General features: G+C 43.1%; 1 protein-coding gene across 4 annotated transcripts in view; it reads right to left on the bottom strand.

The window, feature by feature from the left end:
- Positions 1-14,705: 14,705 nt before the first annotated feature.
- The window catches only part of arhgef28a (Rho guanine nucleotide exchange factor (GEF) 28a), a 47,816-nt gene continuing 42,521 nt past the window's right edge, over positions 14,706-20,000 (bottom strand). For all 4 annotated transcript variants that reach the window (XM_048258965.1, XM_048258964.1, XM_048258966.1 and 1 more), the window contains 2 exons: positions 19,880-20,000; positions 14,706-16,802 (listed from right to left, as the gene is read on the bottom strand). The exon at positions 19,880-20,000 is cut by the window's right edge and continues 207 nt beyond it. In XM_048258965.1, the coding sequence (XP_048114922.1) occupies positions 16,654-16,802; positions 19,880-20,000 (270 nt within the window). In that variant the 3' untranslated portion in view covers positions 14,706-16,653. The remainder of the gene's footprint in view (positions 16,803-19,879) is intronic.

Genomic DNA, 20,000 nt, shown 5'->3' with positions numbered 1-20,000 from the left:
CTCTCTCTCCCTCTCTCTCTCGTTCTCTCATACAGTCAGAAGAGAACACATATCACAAACATAACTTAACAAATATCTTCTTTACTCTTCATCCCTCTCTTTCCCTTTCTTCCATGACACCCGTGTCTCTCATTCTCCATCTGTCTTTTTCTCTCTATTTTCTCTCTCTTTTTGCATGTTTTTCTCTCCATTTCATTTTGTCAAATCCTCTCTCTCTCTCTTGTTGGACTTGAATGCAAACTCTCATCCTCTCCTCAACTAAGTCAGTTGACCAAATCACTGTTTAAATAACAATAATGTAACATTACTTACTTTAGTAAATCACTGATTTTAAGACCATCAATGTATTTATAATCACTCTCTATTAAATCCCAGGTGGAAATAAAGTTAACTAAGGTATTTATTAACTTTGTTTCTCTAAGACTCAGTAACTAACTAATATATTCTATCTCTCAACCGAGCACACACACACACACACACACACACACACACACACACACACAGTACTGCCCCCTTCCACCCCCACAGCCTCTCCCTCCTCTCCCTAGTGTGAGTTGTTGAACCCCACTTCCTTTTAACCAACCTCCACAATTACGGCCTTTCATTCTAAAGCTCTAAAGCTCCCTTCCCTAACTGCTGACACTCACACACACACATACACACACACACTGAACCCTATTAAGCACACACACACACACACACAGACACAGACCCCCACACACATCCCCTGTTTATTTGGATTTTCAGATGGCCATGACCTTGAAGTGGCTTTTCTGTGATGCTAATTTACTGAGCACTGCACACTCCACTAAACTCCCGCCCTTCTCTCTCTCCCTCTCCTACTCTCTGTCTTCCTCTCTCTCTTTCTTTTTATCCCTCTCCTCCTCTCTCCCTCTCTTCTTCCATCCCTGCCTGCTACCTCTCTCCCTCTCATTAACCTCTAATTCACCTACATCCTTCCCCCCTCTCTCTTTCTATCTCTCCATGTTTACTCATCCCCATCTCTCTTTTTTTCTCCTTTGTCTTTGCTTTCTATCTCTCTCCAGCCCCTTTTCATTTTTCCCTCTCTCTCTCTCTATCCCCCCTTCTCTTTTCTCTTCCTTCCTTTCTTCTTCTTCCTCCACTTTATTGTTTTTCTCGCTTCTTCACTTTTTTTTCTGTGTAATTCCCTCCCTCTCTCTTTCTTTCTGCCTCATTTTCTCATGTCCATCATCTCCTTCTCTACCTCTCTCCTTCTCTACCTCTCCTTCTCTACCTCTCTCCTTCTCTACCTCTCTCCTTCTCTACTCTACCTCTCTCCTTCTCTACCTCTCCTTCTCTACCTCTCTCCTTCTCTACCTCTCCTTCTCTACCTCTCTCCTTCTCTACCTCTCTCCTTCTCTACCTCTACCTCTCTCCTTCTCTACCTCTCTCCTTCTCTATGTCTTCTTCTTTTCCTCTCTCTTTCCATCTTTCCCATCTCTATTCTTCTTGCTCCCTCCATCTTTCTTTCCCTCTCTGTATCTTCTCTCCCAAATCTGACTATTTAATTTCTCCCATTCGCTCTTTTCCCCTCTCTCTCTCCACCTCCCCTCCCCTTCCCTCCTTCCGCACCCCCTTCTCTCTCTCCCTCATCTCCCCCTCCATCTCTCCTTTCTTGCTCCATCTCTCCCCAACTTTCTCTCCCAGAGCAGCTGTGAGCTGTGTGTGTTACGCATCACTTCTGTGTGTTTGTGTGTGTGTGTGTGTGTATGTGTGTGTTACGCATCACCTCCCTCAACTCCCAAAGGCCCATCACAGCACACAATACACCCAGGACTCTCTCTCCTCCTCTCTCTCTGTGCTTGGCCACAAGATGTAAGTAAATAAGTGGGTAAGTTTAATCTATATAGCACATTTAAGTGCTTCACAGAGAAAATAAGAAAAAGAAAGAGACCATACCAAACACACAGACAAACGTGCAGTACAGACAAAGACACACAGACAAACGTGCAGTACAGACAAAGACCCACAGACAAACATGCAGTGCAGACAAAGACCCACAGACAAACATGCAGTGCAGACAAAGATCCACAGACAAACATGCAGTACAGACACAGCCAAACATGCATTACAGACAAAGACCCCCAGACAAACATGCAGTACAGACAAAGACCCACAGACAAACATGCAGTACAAACAAAGACCCAAACAAACATGCAGTACAGACAAAGATCCACAGACAAACATGCAGTACAGACAAAGACATGACAATAATACTGTCCTCCAAAACCCAGTTTCAGGATCAGCAGAAGTTGCCAAATGCCAGACAGAATAAGTGTGTGTTAAGCCTGGATTAAAAGTGTGTGTTAAACCTGGATTAAAAGCAGTTAGGGTTGGTATTAACGTTTTTCATGTGACGTATTCTAGGTTCTATAGCTTTGTTTACATCCACCTGGTAGGCAAATCAAAAGTTGAACCCATTGAACATCGTTGTCTGCAGCTGCCTCAGTAGGCTACATCTCTGTATTTCAGCAATGTCTACATTTCAGGCATCAATAAAGGTGATGATGAAACGTTATCCCCATTCAATTTGATAGCCTGTCACAGGAACGTATATTTCGCTAAAACCCGCCTGATTTGGTGCATTGATCTGTATCGATAACGTTATGGGAGAACCTGCATGTAGCCTAATGGTAGCCTAACTTTTTCTCTGTTCAAAAACTGGTTTACAAGATGATAGACTTTTCTTAGAAGCTGTGAATTTGGCCAGAAAGAAACATGTCTTCCCTCTGAAAATTGACACAAAATCAAACAATATTTGATTATTTAACTTCAACTGAACAGCGACAGGTTTTGGTAGGTAGTAGACTCTAAACGGTACGTTAAAGACGTTAAATCAGTAGCCTACAGTTATAGCCAGCGTCAGTCAGCATCATGTAACATTAATGGCGTTAAAGTCATGAATCCTGTAACATATTATAACAGCGATGGCTTATTCAAAGACGATCTGCATGGATATATAACCACCCAGAAAAACTCAGAATGTGAGTGATAAAGTTCATTAATTGTATGAAACTTTTTATTAGTTATCCATTGCAGCATCGGCTATATTAGGCTGTTATGCTAGCGCACCCTTTAAATATGCTGTTATTTTGGTCATGTGGACTTGATTAAACGGGTAAAGATAATAACCTGCTTATTTCTTACATGACTGAAGCAGTAGCAGCTAGCCTATACTAGGTTCAACAGCAGTGGTGTTTGAGGTTGCTGTGTTAAGTTGTTGTGTGTGATCGCTAAACAATTCATAGGATCAAATCAGTTTATTTTGACATACGGGAGTTAGCCTAACTGACATGTAGGCTATAGCACATGAGTCTATTCTGTTTTCATCTATTAGCATTTGTTGTAATTATATAATCAAATGACACTCACGATAACTGGAAATAGAAAGACAGAAAGTGATTGATGTCCACAAGCACGAATTTAACGAGACAAATTAGACCAAACTGTTCCGGTAAAAATATTCTTGCCATGTTTAAAATGCTGCACTTTTCCCCTACATAGCCTATCTCTGGCAATTCATTTTTGGAGGACTGTAGATAGTTGTATTTTAGCCTACGTCTTAGTAGACAGTAGCCTAGGCTACACCATTAGGCCATCTTGAGAATAAAAGACTTCACAGCTGCTAACGATCATCCTCCACAACCATGAGGATAGGTAGGCTAAACTGTCGTTCGTCGCCTTTTTGCTTCTTATTGTAAAACCAACTGTTAGGGCCTACACAAGTGGTCGGCATCCCGGTCAATATTAAAATTTTCAAATTTTAAATCAAAATATCAAAATTTCAATTTTGAAGCTATTTGTAACTATGTGTAGCCTATGCATCCCGACTGTTGTAGGCTTGCCTACCATTCTTGTACCACTCTAGTTGTAAACAAACGGTTACGTAACATTAGAACGGAGGTGCAAAACCTTAATACTTGTGATGTCCATTTATTGGGAGGGTATTTCAAAGTCTTGGTGCAAATACAGCAAATACGCGGTCTCCTTTTAGTTTGAGTCGTGACTGTGGAATATTCAAAAGTGACTGGGATGCAGACCTTAGAGACCAAAAGGTGTGTGTAACAGTGTGTTTTAGATGTGTGCGTGTGTGTGTGTGTGTGTGTGAATGAATATTTCCTTTTACTGCTTTACAAAATCCCACGACATATTACAACATGTCACTACAGGGTCACTGTCACTGTGTGACAAGTGATATAATATAATAGTGTGAAGCTCTGTCCCACACCCAAACTTTCCAGAAATACACACACACGTTATGTGACCTGTTAAACACTTTACACACCAGCTTCAGGTGCTCTCTCAGGTGTTCTGAAGCCTGTTATCTTGCAAAGGTTTTTTTTTTAATGCGTGCATTCATGCATGCATGTGTGTGTGTGTGAGAGAGTAAGTGTGTGTGTTGATGTGTGTGCAAACACGTGTGTGTGTGTGAGAGAGTAAGTGTGTGTGTTGGTGTGTGTCCAATGACAGCAACACCGGCACTTTTCCCCGCTTGACTCACAATAATGGGGATTTAAACACTGAAGGGGATTTAAACACTGAAGAGGCCTTTAACTCAGGTGTCATTTCCCACAGGTCTGTCATTATATGTATGTGTGTGTGTGTGTGTGTGTGTGTGTGTGTGTGTGTGTGTGTGCGTGTGTGTGTTTCCCAACACTAATTAGGCTGATCCTTTTTGACAACACCCCCACCTCACTATTAGTCCTCCTGCGTCACAAATGTGTCAGGACTCAGCTTAACCACAAACACAAACACACACACACACACACACATATTTGGGAGTTATCCCTGTTCGTGCACAGAAGAGAAATAAACACCCATTATCAGCTTGAAGGTCCCCTGAGTAATCACTGTTTTATGTATGGCAGCCCACAAGGGACAAGCTCAGTCAGGATGCCTCTACAACAACTGTACAATGGACATACTGTAACTTACTGTAAACACACACACACACACATACGGGTCAATGACGTGACATACAGATTTCTGTGTCCATTTCTTTGGTTTAAAATAATTTTAAATGATTCATAACAAGCATCATTTTATTCTACAAAACCTGTATAATTTGAACATATCATAACAATTATATATATATATATATATATATATATATATATTATGTTTTGTCATATCAAACCTTCAAAATGTCAGGTGGTGCAACCGCCCGAGCAAATTAACACTATGTGAAAAGTATTAAATATATAATTTAAAAGGTAAGGAAATTAAAAATAAATATGGGGGTATAATAGTGTATTATTTTATTTTATTTACTAGTTGAAGTACAAGCTCTTAAATTGTTTGGAAAATTGAAAAAAAAAAAATTGTTGTATCTGAAATGTAACGGTGTAAGGGTGAAATGTATAGGGAATTATTGTAGTGAGGACATTTATTTTGAAACAGTTGTGGGCAGAGGAAATAGTTGAACAGAATCTGTAGTCTTAAGAGAGCCAGATTGTATGCTTAAAGCCTGAGACAGAGTATATAGTTTAAAAGTTGATTGTAGATAGTGTAATGGATGTTGATAGACAGAAAGTTGAATGGATTTTGACAGGCAGATTGTTTAATGGATGTTGATGGATAGTTTAATGGGTGGATGAGTGAATGGTTTTAGGAGGATGAATGGATAGAAAGTTGGATGGAATGTGCCTTATATCCTTGTAGAATGGAGAGATACCGAGAGAGTTGGCCTAGTTGAGCAGAAAGCAGTTGATACAGTTACAATCAGTTTAACTGGCCCTTTGATGGGTCCTAGTTGAGCAGTTGGAAGTTGATACAGGTGCAAATCAAGTTAATTAGCCCATTGTGATGTCATAGTGCCAATGCAAAGTCTATGGGGAAAAATAAGCTTGTTTTTTGTTAATCTCAAAAAGTATAAAGTTTACAAAAGTGAAAAATACATTCCTCAAGTGTCCTTTTCAAGACCTACGCTACAAAGTTTGAACGAAGTTTCTACATTAAACGGTTGAAGCTGAATTAGATACAGAAATTTGGTGGGAAGAAGAAGAAGAAGAAGAAGAAGACTTCGGATAACAGAACAGCATTTTCATGCACTGTAATTAAGAGTACATTGACATACAATGCACAAATTCATTCACACATTCGCATGCATTGACACATACAATATACATAACTTCACAGAGCATAGAGAGAAAGAGAAAGAGACAGAGTAAGAGAGAAAGAGAGAGAAAGAGAGAGAGAGAGAGAGAGAGAGAGAGAGAGAGAGAGAGAGAAAGAGAGAGAGAGAGTTAGTCATGCATTGTCTCACCACACCCACATCAGGCACAAACTAAAGGCCTGCCGAGGAGAGGAGCTCACGCCGTGTGTGTGTGTGTGTGTGTGTGTGTGTGTGTTGTGTCACACACACACATGGCGTGAGCACACAAAAGAGAGATCACTATACTGTACGTCACGTTACGTACGTAAGAGAAAATAGATTAAATGAAAGAAAGAAAGATAGACAGTGAGGTTGAGGGGGAGGGAGGGAGAGAGAGAGGGAGGCTCGGTTGAGACAGATCACAGCAGCTGGCTCCATTTAGTATGAAGGTATGTCTCTGTTCCTTTGTCTCATCAAAGGCTGCTGATGTGTGTATAATTACAGCAATGTTTAGCAAACACGGCTGCATTCTGACCTAGCAGATGAGTGTGTGTGTGTGTGTGTGTGTGTGTGTGTGTGTGTGTGTGTGTGTGTGTATGTGTGTGTGCTTCTCCCTAACTCCATCAAAGCCAGAGGAAGTAAAGTGGGCCGGTCCTAATAAGAGCTCTGCTAATGAACACAGCTGTCAAGGTAATTACAGAGCAGAGTGTGTGTGCTCTGCTCAGGCACGGGCACCTGTGTGTGTGTGTGTGTGTGTGTGTGTGTGTGTGTGTGTGTGTGCGTGTGTTGTGTTCTTAGATAGAGATTGATAGGAAGTTAATCCAAGAGATAGGTTGTGTGTGTCCATATATGACCTATAGACATGGGGCTATATTTTAACGGTCTGAAACGGAAGTGTCTTTGCGCAAAACGCAAGTCACTTTGTGGGCGGATCTTGGGCGCTGATGCTATTTTACCGGCGGGATATTTGACTGTTGCGCCCGACGCAAATCTAAAATGGGGTGGTCTGAAGTAGCTACATTAATCATGGGTGTGGTTTGGGCGTAACGTGCAATAAATCAATCAGGGCGTCATCTCACATTCCCTTTAACAACAGGCACGCTTATTCCATAGCTGATTGCTATTATGGTGGTATTTGCCAGGCGCAGCCAGGAGCGTTCACAGCGCTATAATTTTACTGTTCAGTTAGGAACGGTCAGCTATTGATTTTTCCTCTTGACAAAATGTAATACAGAATTGTCACACAGACATACTTTCCGATGTTTTGGGATCACTCTCACTGAATCAGCTATGTACAATGTAATCTAACATTACCTCTATAGACAATGCATATCGTCATTTAATCTCTTCTCTCCCGTGCTGCCGCTGGGGCATTTGGGTTAAATGGCATCGGCATGCAATTCAACATCACGTCTCCTTAAGTCCTCTAATATTTCCTAATTTATGTCATCAACACATCCGTGATTCGTGAAAATGTGTACGCTAGATTTATGCCTATTTTTTCACATCTTAATGGACACCACACTGATTTCCCTCGAGTGGTAATATTTTTCTTTGAAATGATGTATGGTTTACAGACAGGGGCGCAGCTACCCATTTTTTGAGGGGTATGCAACAACAAATTGCTCCCCCCCCCAAAAAAAAAAAAAAAAAAAAAAAAACACAAACAACTAAAATAAAACAAAAGGTCAATAATGTATTACATATTATTATTTTTTAAGAAATTCTGCCGATTTGAACTTGAAGTATTGTTAGATGTCGCATTGTCACTTTAAGAGAGTCTAAACGGTTCTCATAACGCCTGCTGTTGCTCACAAAGCCGGATAAGGCTGATCCAACTTTAACTGTTTGTGCCACATTGACAGCACAATATTAAGTTATTACAAGGAGTCTTGTTAGGAAATGGAATCGTGTAATGAGTTGTTGCTAGTGTGACATTTCTGTTTGCAGTTTACCATTAAAAGTGCAGTATGAGCATGGTAGCCACCTAGCTATGAATTGAATATAGGCTGTTTCAATCGGCATATGCTTAGCAAATGCTAGTTAGTCTGGTAACATGAATAGCATGAACATGAAACGTGTGCTTCCAAGCACAGACGTCACACTTTAAATCCTACCTGTTGCTTTTCACCATTCACTTATTTAACTACTGTCGCATCCCTTGACATGCCATCTCATTTTCCCTTTCTTTTTCTATTTTAGCCCCGACAGCTTTTTTTTTGCTTCATCCATCTTTTTTCCATAGACGAAAACTCACTACTGCACCTGCTCCTCTCAGCTCATGGCCCCCACTCCCTCTTCTATGTCAAAATTCTATGATAGAATCTTATGAGATAGGGCGCCTACTCTAGCCTGTTAGTCCTCTAAAATGTTATTTAACATCGAAGAAATGGAGAAATGATTTAGAAACATACACCAAATATATTATTATTATTATTATTATTATTTTTTTTTTTACCATTGCTTTGGCGCCCCCATGGTTCTGCGCCCCTATGCGCCGCATATAGCGCATACCCACTTTTTGCAGAAATGGGAACTACGATGTATAGATGAGAGGAGCGAAGTGTGCATTGCGTTACCCTCAGCAAACTCAACAACAAGAAACCGTTTCCAAGTTGACCTAACTTTCAACTCTGCACAGTATCCCATGAACTGCATGACAGTAGGCTATTTACAATATTTTCTGTTAAGTAGAGTTTGTAAACACGTTATCATCAACTTAATGCACGCACCACATTTGTTTGAGCAGGAGAGAGAATAACAATGAATGGATGCAGCAACTACAGAAATTGTAGCCATACTTGCTGCTTTCTTGTACTATCTATGGTTGCTGGTTAACAGCAGATAAAAGCTGATTTAAGCTAATTCACTAACTCAAGACTTCAAGGCCATCATGGATATAAAACGTTTTTTGAAAATAACGAAAGGATGGAGGGAACATAACAAAGCTTGGAGTTATTTCAGATGGGCTACAACAAGGTAGGCAAAATTGTGGTGCTTAACCCTTGTGTTATCCTCAAATCTTACCGACACTCTTTATCCTTGGGGTCAATTTGTCCCCAACTAAATAAACCCTCAGAAAATGATTATAATTAATATTGTTACCCAGTTTTTTTGTGACAGGTACTTAACAAGAGTGTAATAACCACCATCAAAAGCCCTACAAAACAACCCCACCCCCCCACACCCCTTTATGAACCTTGGAACCCTGGCTGGCAATATTGCTACTTCGGTTTTCACGTAAGTAGGCTTTATTACACGGCTACTATTTGCACTCATACATTGCAAAGGCTACTGATTTGCACATCATAGGCGTTTGCATTGCAAAGGCTAACGATTGAGACCACGTTTTTGGACATTGATGGGGGCTGCGTGGCGTCATAAAGCCTGATAACTTAAAACCGCTAGCACAAATGTTTCTTTTAACGGCACAAACGTAGCACTAACGATTGAGACCATTTTGGTGAGATTTGGACATTGATGGGGGGCTGGGTGACCTCATGCGTGTAACAAATAAAGCCTGATAACTTAAAAACCGAAGTAGCACAAATGTTTCTTTTAACGGCACAAATCAGCACAAACGTAGCACTAACGATTGAGACTATTTTGGGGAAATTTGGACAAGTATGGGGGGCTGAGTGACGTCACTGGTCAGAAAATGTAAAAGTTGAATTACTTAAAACCCTTAACAGCACAAACGATAATTTTTACGGCACAAACCAGCACAAACGTAGCACAAACGAATAGCAGTGTTTTTAATCATTTTTGAATAACATGGGGGGCCAGCTTCACGCAGGTAAACATTGCTTGGGGTCAAATTGAGGGTTAAAACCTTAGCGCAGCTGAAATAATGCTTAGGCTGATGTTAAAGCGCACGCGATGTTTAAAGCCATACACAACGGTAACTTGGAACAAAACTAAAGGTAACTTTAGCCTTTATAGGGCTGTTCAAAGTTGTCCAAATTAATAGGTCATACTTAGGCGTTGTTGTAGTAAAGATATTGCATGTAGATGTTGTACTATATAGGCTACTAAATTTTTAGGTCACCAATGCAATCTAACAAAACCGAATTGGACAAAATATTATCAAGGCTTTGAATGTTTCCGCCTGTACACGGGGTGCCTGTACATTGGTGTGCAACGCATTCATTCATGCAGGCCTGTGGTCATGCATGCGCCCTTAAAATAGCATCTGCATTTGCGCCACAGACTTTAGACCAGGGGGCTCTATTTTAATGGTCTGAAACGGAAGTGTCTTTGCGCAAAACGCAAGTGACTTTGTGGGCGGATCTTGGGCGCTGATGCTATTTTATGAGGAACTCCCTGGTCTGTGGCGGAATTGTTTTCTGAAACTGCAAAATATCAACAGTGAACAGTTTTGCCGAACACGCCTCGCCTTTTTCGGGCTGAACCGCCGGTGGGCATAATCAATTCCCTAATTTACAGACACGTACCTGTGGAGGGAAAATTCCAATATGCGCTGACTGCAAAATAGGAAAGACAAAAGCGCGAGTATACAAAGTCAATTGTGCTGGGACGCACGATAGAGCCCTCGGTGTCTTTTATGACTAAATGACTAAGCATAAGCCAATACTTGGAAAGATCAGTGCTCTGTAGGCTACAGTATGCATGTAAATTGGTAACATTAATGTTTGGTAGCCTGGGGCATGTTCACAGACTAACTATTAGTGGGTTGCGACTGGCAGGCCTATCTAAGAGAAAATCCAAACAGCTGGTCAAATTCTGCTCCATATCAGCTGTTATAGGCAGCCTTGCTGTGTGGCGTAGGCGATCTTTTCTATACCCATGCACCCAAATAAAGTGTGTGTGTGTGTGTGTGTCTGTGTGTAAGCCACAGATTGAGGGTTGAGCCTCTCTTCATACCCTGGTATCTCCTGTGTGCTAAACTTTCATGTCCTGAAGAAAGTGGGTAGATAAACACACACACACACACACACACAAAATAATTGAGTCCTGTTTGTAGGGTACCTAACATGTCCCACACACACACACAAACACACACATGCACACACACACACAACAAGACCAAGCAGACACACATTCACACACATACACACACACAAAACTTGATACAGTGAGACAGAAAGATAGTTCCCAGAAGTCTTTTAAAAGTAAATAAAAATAAAACATAGAACAACTTGCTGCTTCAGTGGTGTTTTTATGTGTGTGTGTGTGTGTGTGTGAGAGAGAGAGAGAGAGAGAGAGAGAGAGGTGTGTGTGTGCCACGGTGGCTCTGCCACTATATCTCTGTACTCTCAGAAATCCAATAAGGGCCGATATGCTGGCTGTTATTGCGGTGGGCCCATAAACGTGTTGGGCTGGGTACAGCCTTTAATGGCAGGTGTGTATATTTGCCTCTGACAGCTTTATATCGCAACGCCAACTAAAATAATTAGAGCGCCCTGGGGAGAGCACACTCTTTTACACACACTCTCTCACACATTAGTCAGCACCGTTAGATATCTACCTTTATGTGTGTGTGTGTGTGTGTGTGTGTGTGTGTGTGCGTGTGCGTGTGTGTGTTTTGGGGTCGGTTTGGTTGTATATTGGTTGTATACATGGTTTTTAAAATGTCAAAATCACCTTACAAATAAACAAATAAAATATGAGAGGTATGGAAGGAAGAGGAAAGAGAAAGAGAGAGAGAGGTAGAGATAGACAGAGAGAGAGAGAGAAAGGAAGAGTGATGAAAAGACATGATGAAAAAAGTGATGCAGCTGGTGAATGCGGCCTGGCTGCTGTTAATGAGGCTGCATTGATAAGGCTATTAGTCATCCAGCACAGAACCAAAACAGAGGAGAGGAGAGGAGTGGAGGAGAGGAGTGGAGGAGAGGAGAGAGGAGAGGAGATAAAGGGGGAGAGGAGTTGAGGACAGGGGAGAGGAGGAGAGAGGAGAGGAGGGGATAGGAGAGAAGAAGAGTGGAGATGAGAGGATAGGAGATAAGAAGAGGGGAGAGGAGGGGAGAAGAGGAGATGAGAGGATAGGAGAAGAAGAGAGGAGAGGAGGGGAGAAGAGGATATAGATAGATAGATACTTTATTGATCCCCAAGGGGAATCAACATGAGAGGATAGGAGAGAAGAGAGGAGAGGAGGTGAGAAGAGGAGATGAGAGGAGAGAAGGTGAAGAGAGGGGAGAAGGAGAAGAGAGGAGATGAGGGGATAGAAGAGAAGGAGAAGAGAGGAGATGAGAGGACAGAGAGGAGAGGGGAGAGAAGGAAAGGAGAGAAGAGTAAAGAGGACACACTGATTGTATATCCACAAACACACACACGCACACACAAACACATGCAAGCAGGCGCACGGACACACACACACACTGTAGAGAAGTAAAGCAATCTCTACAGACATCAACCAGTAGAGCAACTGATGCTGCCCTCTCTTATCATCTTTTGTGTATGTATTACTGTATAATTACCATAGTGGCATTTCTCTATGCAGTAATGACTGTGTGCAGCACAGTGTGGCATTTCTCTGTGTGCTAAAGACACTGAGAATTACGTGATAACCCCCCACACACACACACACATCTGTGTAATGACTTTTCAGCTCAGTAGTTCAAGTTCACCACACATACATCACATTAACGTAATGGATGCCTTGCCTTGTTTTGGAATCGTGGCATCATATGACGTAAGTGGTGTCTACCACACAGCACGAGTAACCCACTACAGAGACATCTGGGGACCTCAGCAAACACATACAAGCACACACACACACACACACACAGTTGGAGAACTGCATGATAGAGGGGGCTCTAGAGAGAGAGAACTGAAAGGAAAGTCTCTGATTTTGTTGTGATGTATGTATTCTGTAACTGTGTGTGTGTGTGTGTGTGTGTCGCGAATGAGGTCTCTGGAGAGGAAAGTTCATTAATATTTCTCCCTTATGCGCAGTTTTCTTTTCCTCATGTTACCTTTACAGAAAACACACACACACATCAGTATACACACACAACTCCCCCACACCCGATCACGCAGCTGTTCTCACCTCACCTCAGAAACAAGCAAGTTGCCATGTTGCCATGGTAATGGCCGGATGCTGTTTCTGAGCAGGAGAGTGGTGGGATCACCCAGCGAGGGAGTGTGATGAAGAGAAGGAGAGGAGGATGGAGAGAAACAGAGAGGGGGAGAGAAAGAGAGGAAGATGGAGAGAAAGAGAGGAGGATGGAGAGAAACAGAGAGGGGGAGAGAAAGAGAGGAAGATGGAGAGAAAGAGGAGGATGGACAAAGAGAGAACAATAGGAGCGAGAGAACAGTAGAGAGAGGACGAGGAGGAGGAGGAGGAAGGCAACAGACTGACTCATGCAGTTGCCTGACCACATCACTTGCATCACAATAGTTAAATTGCCTGGCAGCTGAGTCACACACACACACACACACACAAAAACTTTCAGACTCAAACACACAATGTGCTTGAGCAGCATGACTGCAGACCCACTATGCCCACTGCTCGGCTGTGTTGGAACCTTAGACTGTATAAATAGGTTGGACGTGACTGTGATGTGTGTCTGCACTGATCAAATCAACACCACACTGCAGTAAAGAGCAGAAATAAAAACTAACACTGGGCTGGAGTATAGTCCTGTTTCATTTAAGGCCACATACACAGATACAGAAGAATACATCAGCATACAAAACAATGAAATGTTCTTCATTTACACATTATCCAATGTGTAATAAATTAAAAAAAAATGTTCATAACATAATCATTTACACTCTAGCACATGCATGTCCTTTCAAATAATATACACAAAACAATGTCTGCAAAATGTATATTCATACTGTATATGTGTGAATAGTATAGACAACTACAAGAGGCACAGGTTATTTAGTTTAGGCATAAGGCAAACTTCATGATAACAATGACTGCAGAGGCTATTGGCCAAGCTCTCAGAAGTATAGTACACAAGCTCTCACAGAAATATAATATATACAAAAAGCTCACACTGCCGTACTGGTTGGTGCTGAAATTACCATGGCGATTACTTGAAAGACGTACAGTGCAAACCAGATTATGAATGAAGGTTAATTGGCCAATCGGTGCTAGACGTTCACTGTGATTTCGATGGACAAAACGGCAAAGCAATAGTGAAACAAAGACTCGACATAACTGAACACACAAAACTGAACACACAAAACTGGACGTGGAACAATGAAGAGAACACAGACAGAATATAGCGTATGTGTGTGTGTGTGTTTGTGTGTGTGACAGGCTTAAGGGGAGTGCCATAAGAGTAAATATATGAACACACACTGAACAGCCACTGTGGAGAAAGCAGAACACACACACTGCATGCTCATCTTACATGCACACACTAGATACCACAGCCGCACACACACACACACACACACACACACACTAGATACCACAGCCACACACACACACACACACACACACACTGCATGCTCATCTTACATGCACACATTAGATACCACAGCCGCGCACACACACACACACACACACACACACACACACACACACACACGCCACACACCACGCACACACACACACACACACACACACACACACACACACACACACACACTGCATGCTCATCTTACATGCACACATTAGATACCACAGCCGCACACACACACACACACACACACACACTGCATGCTCATCTTACATGCACACATTAGATACCACAGGCACACATACTACAATTTTTATTTTTCAATTTGCAAATGTCTGGCACATTCATTAGATACCACAGCCGCGCACACACACACACACACACACACGCAGCACACACACACACACGCACACACACACACAGGTCCCTGCAGTGTGACATTATTCCAAACCTGTTTTGGCCTCATCGGAGCAATCTGTCAATGCAAATAGGAGGCCTATTTCACACTTCCCGGGAATATGAATGTGACTTGCATCTGCTATTAGTTATGCCAACCCCAAACCGCCGTGCCAATTACACCATGCAGCGGCACCGGTAGTGCCGAGAACCTCCGGATGAGTAATCTGGGACAAGGTTCTCCGGTACTCCAATTGGGGGAGGAACGACGCGGAACAGCATACGTGTCGTCTTGTTTGGGGAGCTTCTATTTTTGATGCTGGTAAATATTTATGATGTGCGTGCGTGTGTGTGTGTGTGTGTGTGTGTGTGTGTGTTTGTTTGTTTGTGCATGGCATGCTAATCAACCTCGGAACACGGCAGAGTTTCCACAGTGACACATGTCAAAACAGTAAACACAAAAACAAAACAAAACAAAATAGAGTAAAAGGAAAGACAAAAAATGATCCAGATTAAGTCTTCCTCGCTGAAGAAGCAATCAGGAAGTGTTTTTGACACATGCCTTCAAAACCAAGCGGGCGTTATCCGAGTGCTTGGAGGCCGGGCTGAGATTGTGATTGCACGTATTTGGTAGTTAGCCAGGATCTGTCAATCACTTCAGCGCTCTCAGGGATTCAGAGAACATTAGGTCACTCAACAGAATGGTCCTTCTCTGGCCATTGGGATCCGTATGACTTAGTCCTAATGAACCGAGAGTCATTTGAAGTTTGATCTCCACAGCGTTTTCCAGTGTGTGTGTGTGTGTGCATGTGTGTATGTGTGTGTCTGGGGTTCTACTCAAGGGTGGACGATGTGCCTCAGTGCTTGCGAACAGAAGCGACAGAATCAGGTTGCTCAATTTACGTAATCTTGACACACACACACATTTATGCATACTTTAAATGCAAGGCAGTTGTGGTTGAGGATGAGGCCAAATTCAGCGAGGATCGAGCACTCCCATATTAAACAATGACACTCCTCTTTCCTTCCCTCCCTCCCTCTTTTCTCTCTCTTCTCTCATTAACTCTCTTGCTCTCTCTTTCTTTCCACACTTAATCACACGCCACGCACCATAAACTTTACTGCTCCTGCATAAAAACTCAGTCTCTCTCTCTATATGTGTGTGTGTGTGTGTGTGTGTGTGTGTGTGTGTGTGTGTGACTCAGCAGTGCAAACATACTGTTCCCCCCTGGGGGCTCTTCAGTGCTCCTTTAAATGCACAGCCCGTAACTCTATTTCAACAAACATGGTGCTTATGGATCATGGTAGGGACTAGGAAGGGGTACAATCTGATTGGCTGATGAGTTTAAATATCAACAACCTTTCGCCAGAATCACAGACTGTGGCTTTAAAGCCCAGCCACTAGTAACCAACCGACTCTAACTGAGTTTAAAGTTCCATGAAGCCAACTAAAATGTGTACCATTAGAAACACCTTTAAGACATTCCACACCAGGCCTCCTCATTCTGACTGATTGTACATGCAGTGCACAGCAGCACAGGGATCTGAAGCAGTTTGTGGTGTGTTAGTGCACAGGGATCTGAAGCAGTGTGTGGTGTGTTAGTGCACAGGGGTCTGAAGCAGTATGCCGTGGTGTGTGAAACTAATCAGGCAACTGGGTGGGCTCTGGCCCACATGAGCCCCGGATCTGTTGAGGAGTCGTGCACTGTCTTGAGTATTTCTGATCGTTTCTGTGAGTCTTTCTTTATGAGTGTTGTTGGGATGTCAGAGATAGACAATGTTCTCCTCCACGCCATCCTCCCCAACCTCCGTTTCCATGGTGATGTACGGGTCCAACAGGAAGGGGTGGGAGTAACTCGGAAAGGTCGTCCCTGGTGACCAGCCCTCCCTGCCGATGCTGGACATGCTCAGTTCTGTGAAGACAGATGATCAGACATCACCAATCAATCTTTCACTAACGGCAGACATCAACAACCGACATCCTTTCATCACACAGCGGCGCACATTCAATACTGAGAATATTAATGAGAGCGGAGAGCAGAGAGAGAAAGACAGAGAAAGAGAGAGTGAATGACAGAGAGAGAGAGAAAAAAAGAGAGAGAAAATAGGAAAATGAAAGACAAAAAGACAAAGAAGAGAAAATGCAGATAGAGCATTGTGAGACAGATAGAGAGAGAGAAAGAAAGAGAGCAAGAGAGACAGAGACAGAGAGGGGGTGGTTGTGTGGGGTTGTGTAGGGATCTCTCTGGGGCAGGTGGGTAAGTGGGGGGGCTTTGGGGCTTTTAGTGATTCTACACACCTAATGGACTCAACTCATCAGTCACAGAGTGCTGCCCCATCTCACAGTGATTAAAGACCAACAAAACACACACACACATGTTCAGACACACACTGAATAATGAGGCACCCTGACTTAAAGCACCAGTTGATCAATGGCTTCAGCCTTTATGCATACACTGGTACTGCATTATGCTGTGTTGTGTGGGTGGGGGGGGGCCTTGGGTTGTCAGTGTGGGTGTATGGGTGGTGGGGGGATGGGGGGTTGTCAGTGTGTGTGGGTGTGTGTGTGTGTGTGTGTGTGTGTGGTGTGTGTGTGTAAGTGGTGAGGGTAGGGTGTGTGTGTGTGTGTGTGATGAGGGTGAGGATGAGGGTGGGTGAGGTAAATACATATGAGCATCCTTGCAGAGATGTGCCTCTGAGGTGGATACATCCTTGCAGAGATGTGCCTCTGAGGTGGATGAAACACCCTCACCATACACCTACCGCTAACCCTTACATTGGCTTCATGCAAATCTACAGGACCGTGCGCACGTTCCACCACAGGCCCACCCACCCCCTATCTGTCACTACACAGCACACATTACGCTGTGCTGAGCCATCTTGCTGCACTGAAACTGGTTCAGATTAGTCCATCTCCTGTCTGTGTTGCTGACCATTAGCTGAGCACGTGAGCCTGTCGGGGTGGCTGCATGACACGAGATCAAACCTGCAATATGAATGTGAAACCCCCAAAGGCTGAGACGAGGTGGCGAGGCTAAAAAAATACTAATGTACAGCTCTGGGAAAATTGAAGAGACATACAGCACTGCACATTTTTTCTGATGTCATTCTGCGCTTGCTGAGAGACATTTGAATGAGTTGACATGTGGCTGGTTTTCATACGGCTGGTCACATATATAGCCTGGAAAATCCAGACCCTGGTAATCTAGAAAGATTAAGGGTCTGGCCACGAACAATGTAATGGCCCAACTCGAGGGACGGCACCAGCATGCATTTGAAAATCTCACTGCACGCAATTGGATAACACTAGACCAATGTTTACTCTGAATGATTCCGGACTTCGATGCAATTAGATAACACTACGACCAATGTTTACAGACCTCCAACGTATATCATCATATATTGATTGGTTCCCCGGGAAGCAAGGGGTAAAAGTAACATGCATCATTGCTCATTGGCAGAGTGTCTCGCAGAGACAATTCCATTGTGCTCTCGCGAGAACTCTGGATTTCCAGGGTAGGTCATATATTCAAAATTAAGAGATCACTGCAAATCTGAATATGACCGTTAACTTATTTGAATGTCACTCAGCAACCGTAGGATGACATCAGAAAAATGTGCAGTGGTCTCTTTTTCTTCCAGAGCTGTATGTCTGCACACTGAATTTTTTTAACAGTCAAGTTTTTAATATGCATGCGGTTTGTATGTTTAAGTCTTTATTGTTGGACATTGATGAGGATTGTCTTGATCTTCTTCCTGTTTTCTTTATTGAAGTCCAGAGCTGAGATGCTCATTAGCTTCAGATCGTGGTCGATGGCAGAGCGTCGTCTCACTGACACAGTATGGCAGGAGAAAACCCAGAAGGCTAATTGGCCAATCGATTAGCAGGAACAATGACTGACATGACATTTAGCACATGGTGATTAGAGCTCTGTGAGAGGGGTGCCATGTTAAGGATACTGCTACATTACCAGCCACAACAGGTGAGTGTGTATCTGTGTGTGTGTGTGTGTGTATCTGTGTGTGTGTGTATGTGTGTGTGTGTGTATGCTGAGAATACTGCTACATGTACATCAGCCTCAACACTGTGAGTGTGTGTGTTTGCGAGAATGAGTGAGTGATATACAAATGTGTGTACAAACTTGGATTAAATAGAGAGAGAGAGAGAGAAAGAGAGAGAGAGAGAAAGAGAGGACGAGTGTGTGTTAAAAACTGATGAATAGAGATTGCTGACACCACATGTGTAATGTGATTAATACATGTCCACATCTCTCTCTCTCTCTCACATACACTCTCTCTTTCACACACTCACACTCACACTCACACTCACACTCACACACTCACACACACACACACACACACACACACACACACACATACACACACTCCTTCTTTTCCTCTGCCCTCTCTCCTCCTCTCTTCTCCTCCTCTCTTCTCCATCCCATATGTGGTGACAGGTTGCCCTATAATGAGTTCGCTAAAGATTTTCTCAATCGATGTTCCAATCCGTCTCCTATCACCTGCAAACAGTGATTTACACACACACACACACACACAGCTCTACCTGTATGTGTGCATTGTGTGTGTGTGTGTGTGTGTGTGTGTGTGTGTGTGTGTGTGTTTTGTAAAGGGGAGTGTTCTTTGTCACTAGACACTGATTAACAGGGAAAGAAGAACCAGCAGAGTCCTCGCCAAGGAAACCACAGCCTTGAAAGAAGGATCCCAATAACAAACACACATGCATACAGTATGACGTGCATACACACACACAGACACAGACACAGACACACACACACACACACACACACACACACACACACACACACACACACACACACACACACACACACACACACACCCACCTACAAATACTCACGCAGCTGTAACGGGACCCCTAATGTCTCTTAGCTGACAACAAACACCAACTCTCCCACACACACACACACACACACACACACACACACACACACACACTTGTGTTATCTCTTACCGTTGCCAGGTTGGTCTGCCGACAGGCTTGCTGTTCTGGCGTGTGTTGTGTCAGCAGCAGGGTGGGAGCCGTGTGTGAGAGAGTGTGTGCACTGGGCGGAGCGGTCCAGCAGGGAGTTGAT

This window comes from Alosa alosa, chromosome 12, assembly GCF_017589495.1.
Source record: "Alosa alosa isolate M-15738 ecotype Scorff River chromosome 12, AALO_Geno_1.1, whole genome shotgun sequence".
Taxonomy (NCBI): Eukaryota; Metazoa; Chordata; class Actinopteri; order Clupeiformes; family Clupeidae; genus Alosa; species Alosa alosa.
Note: the sequence above shows the minus strand (reverse complement) of the source record. Positions and strands in the feature narration are given on the sequence as shown.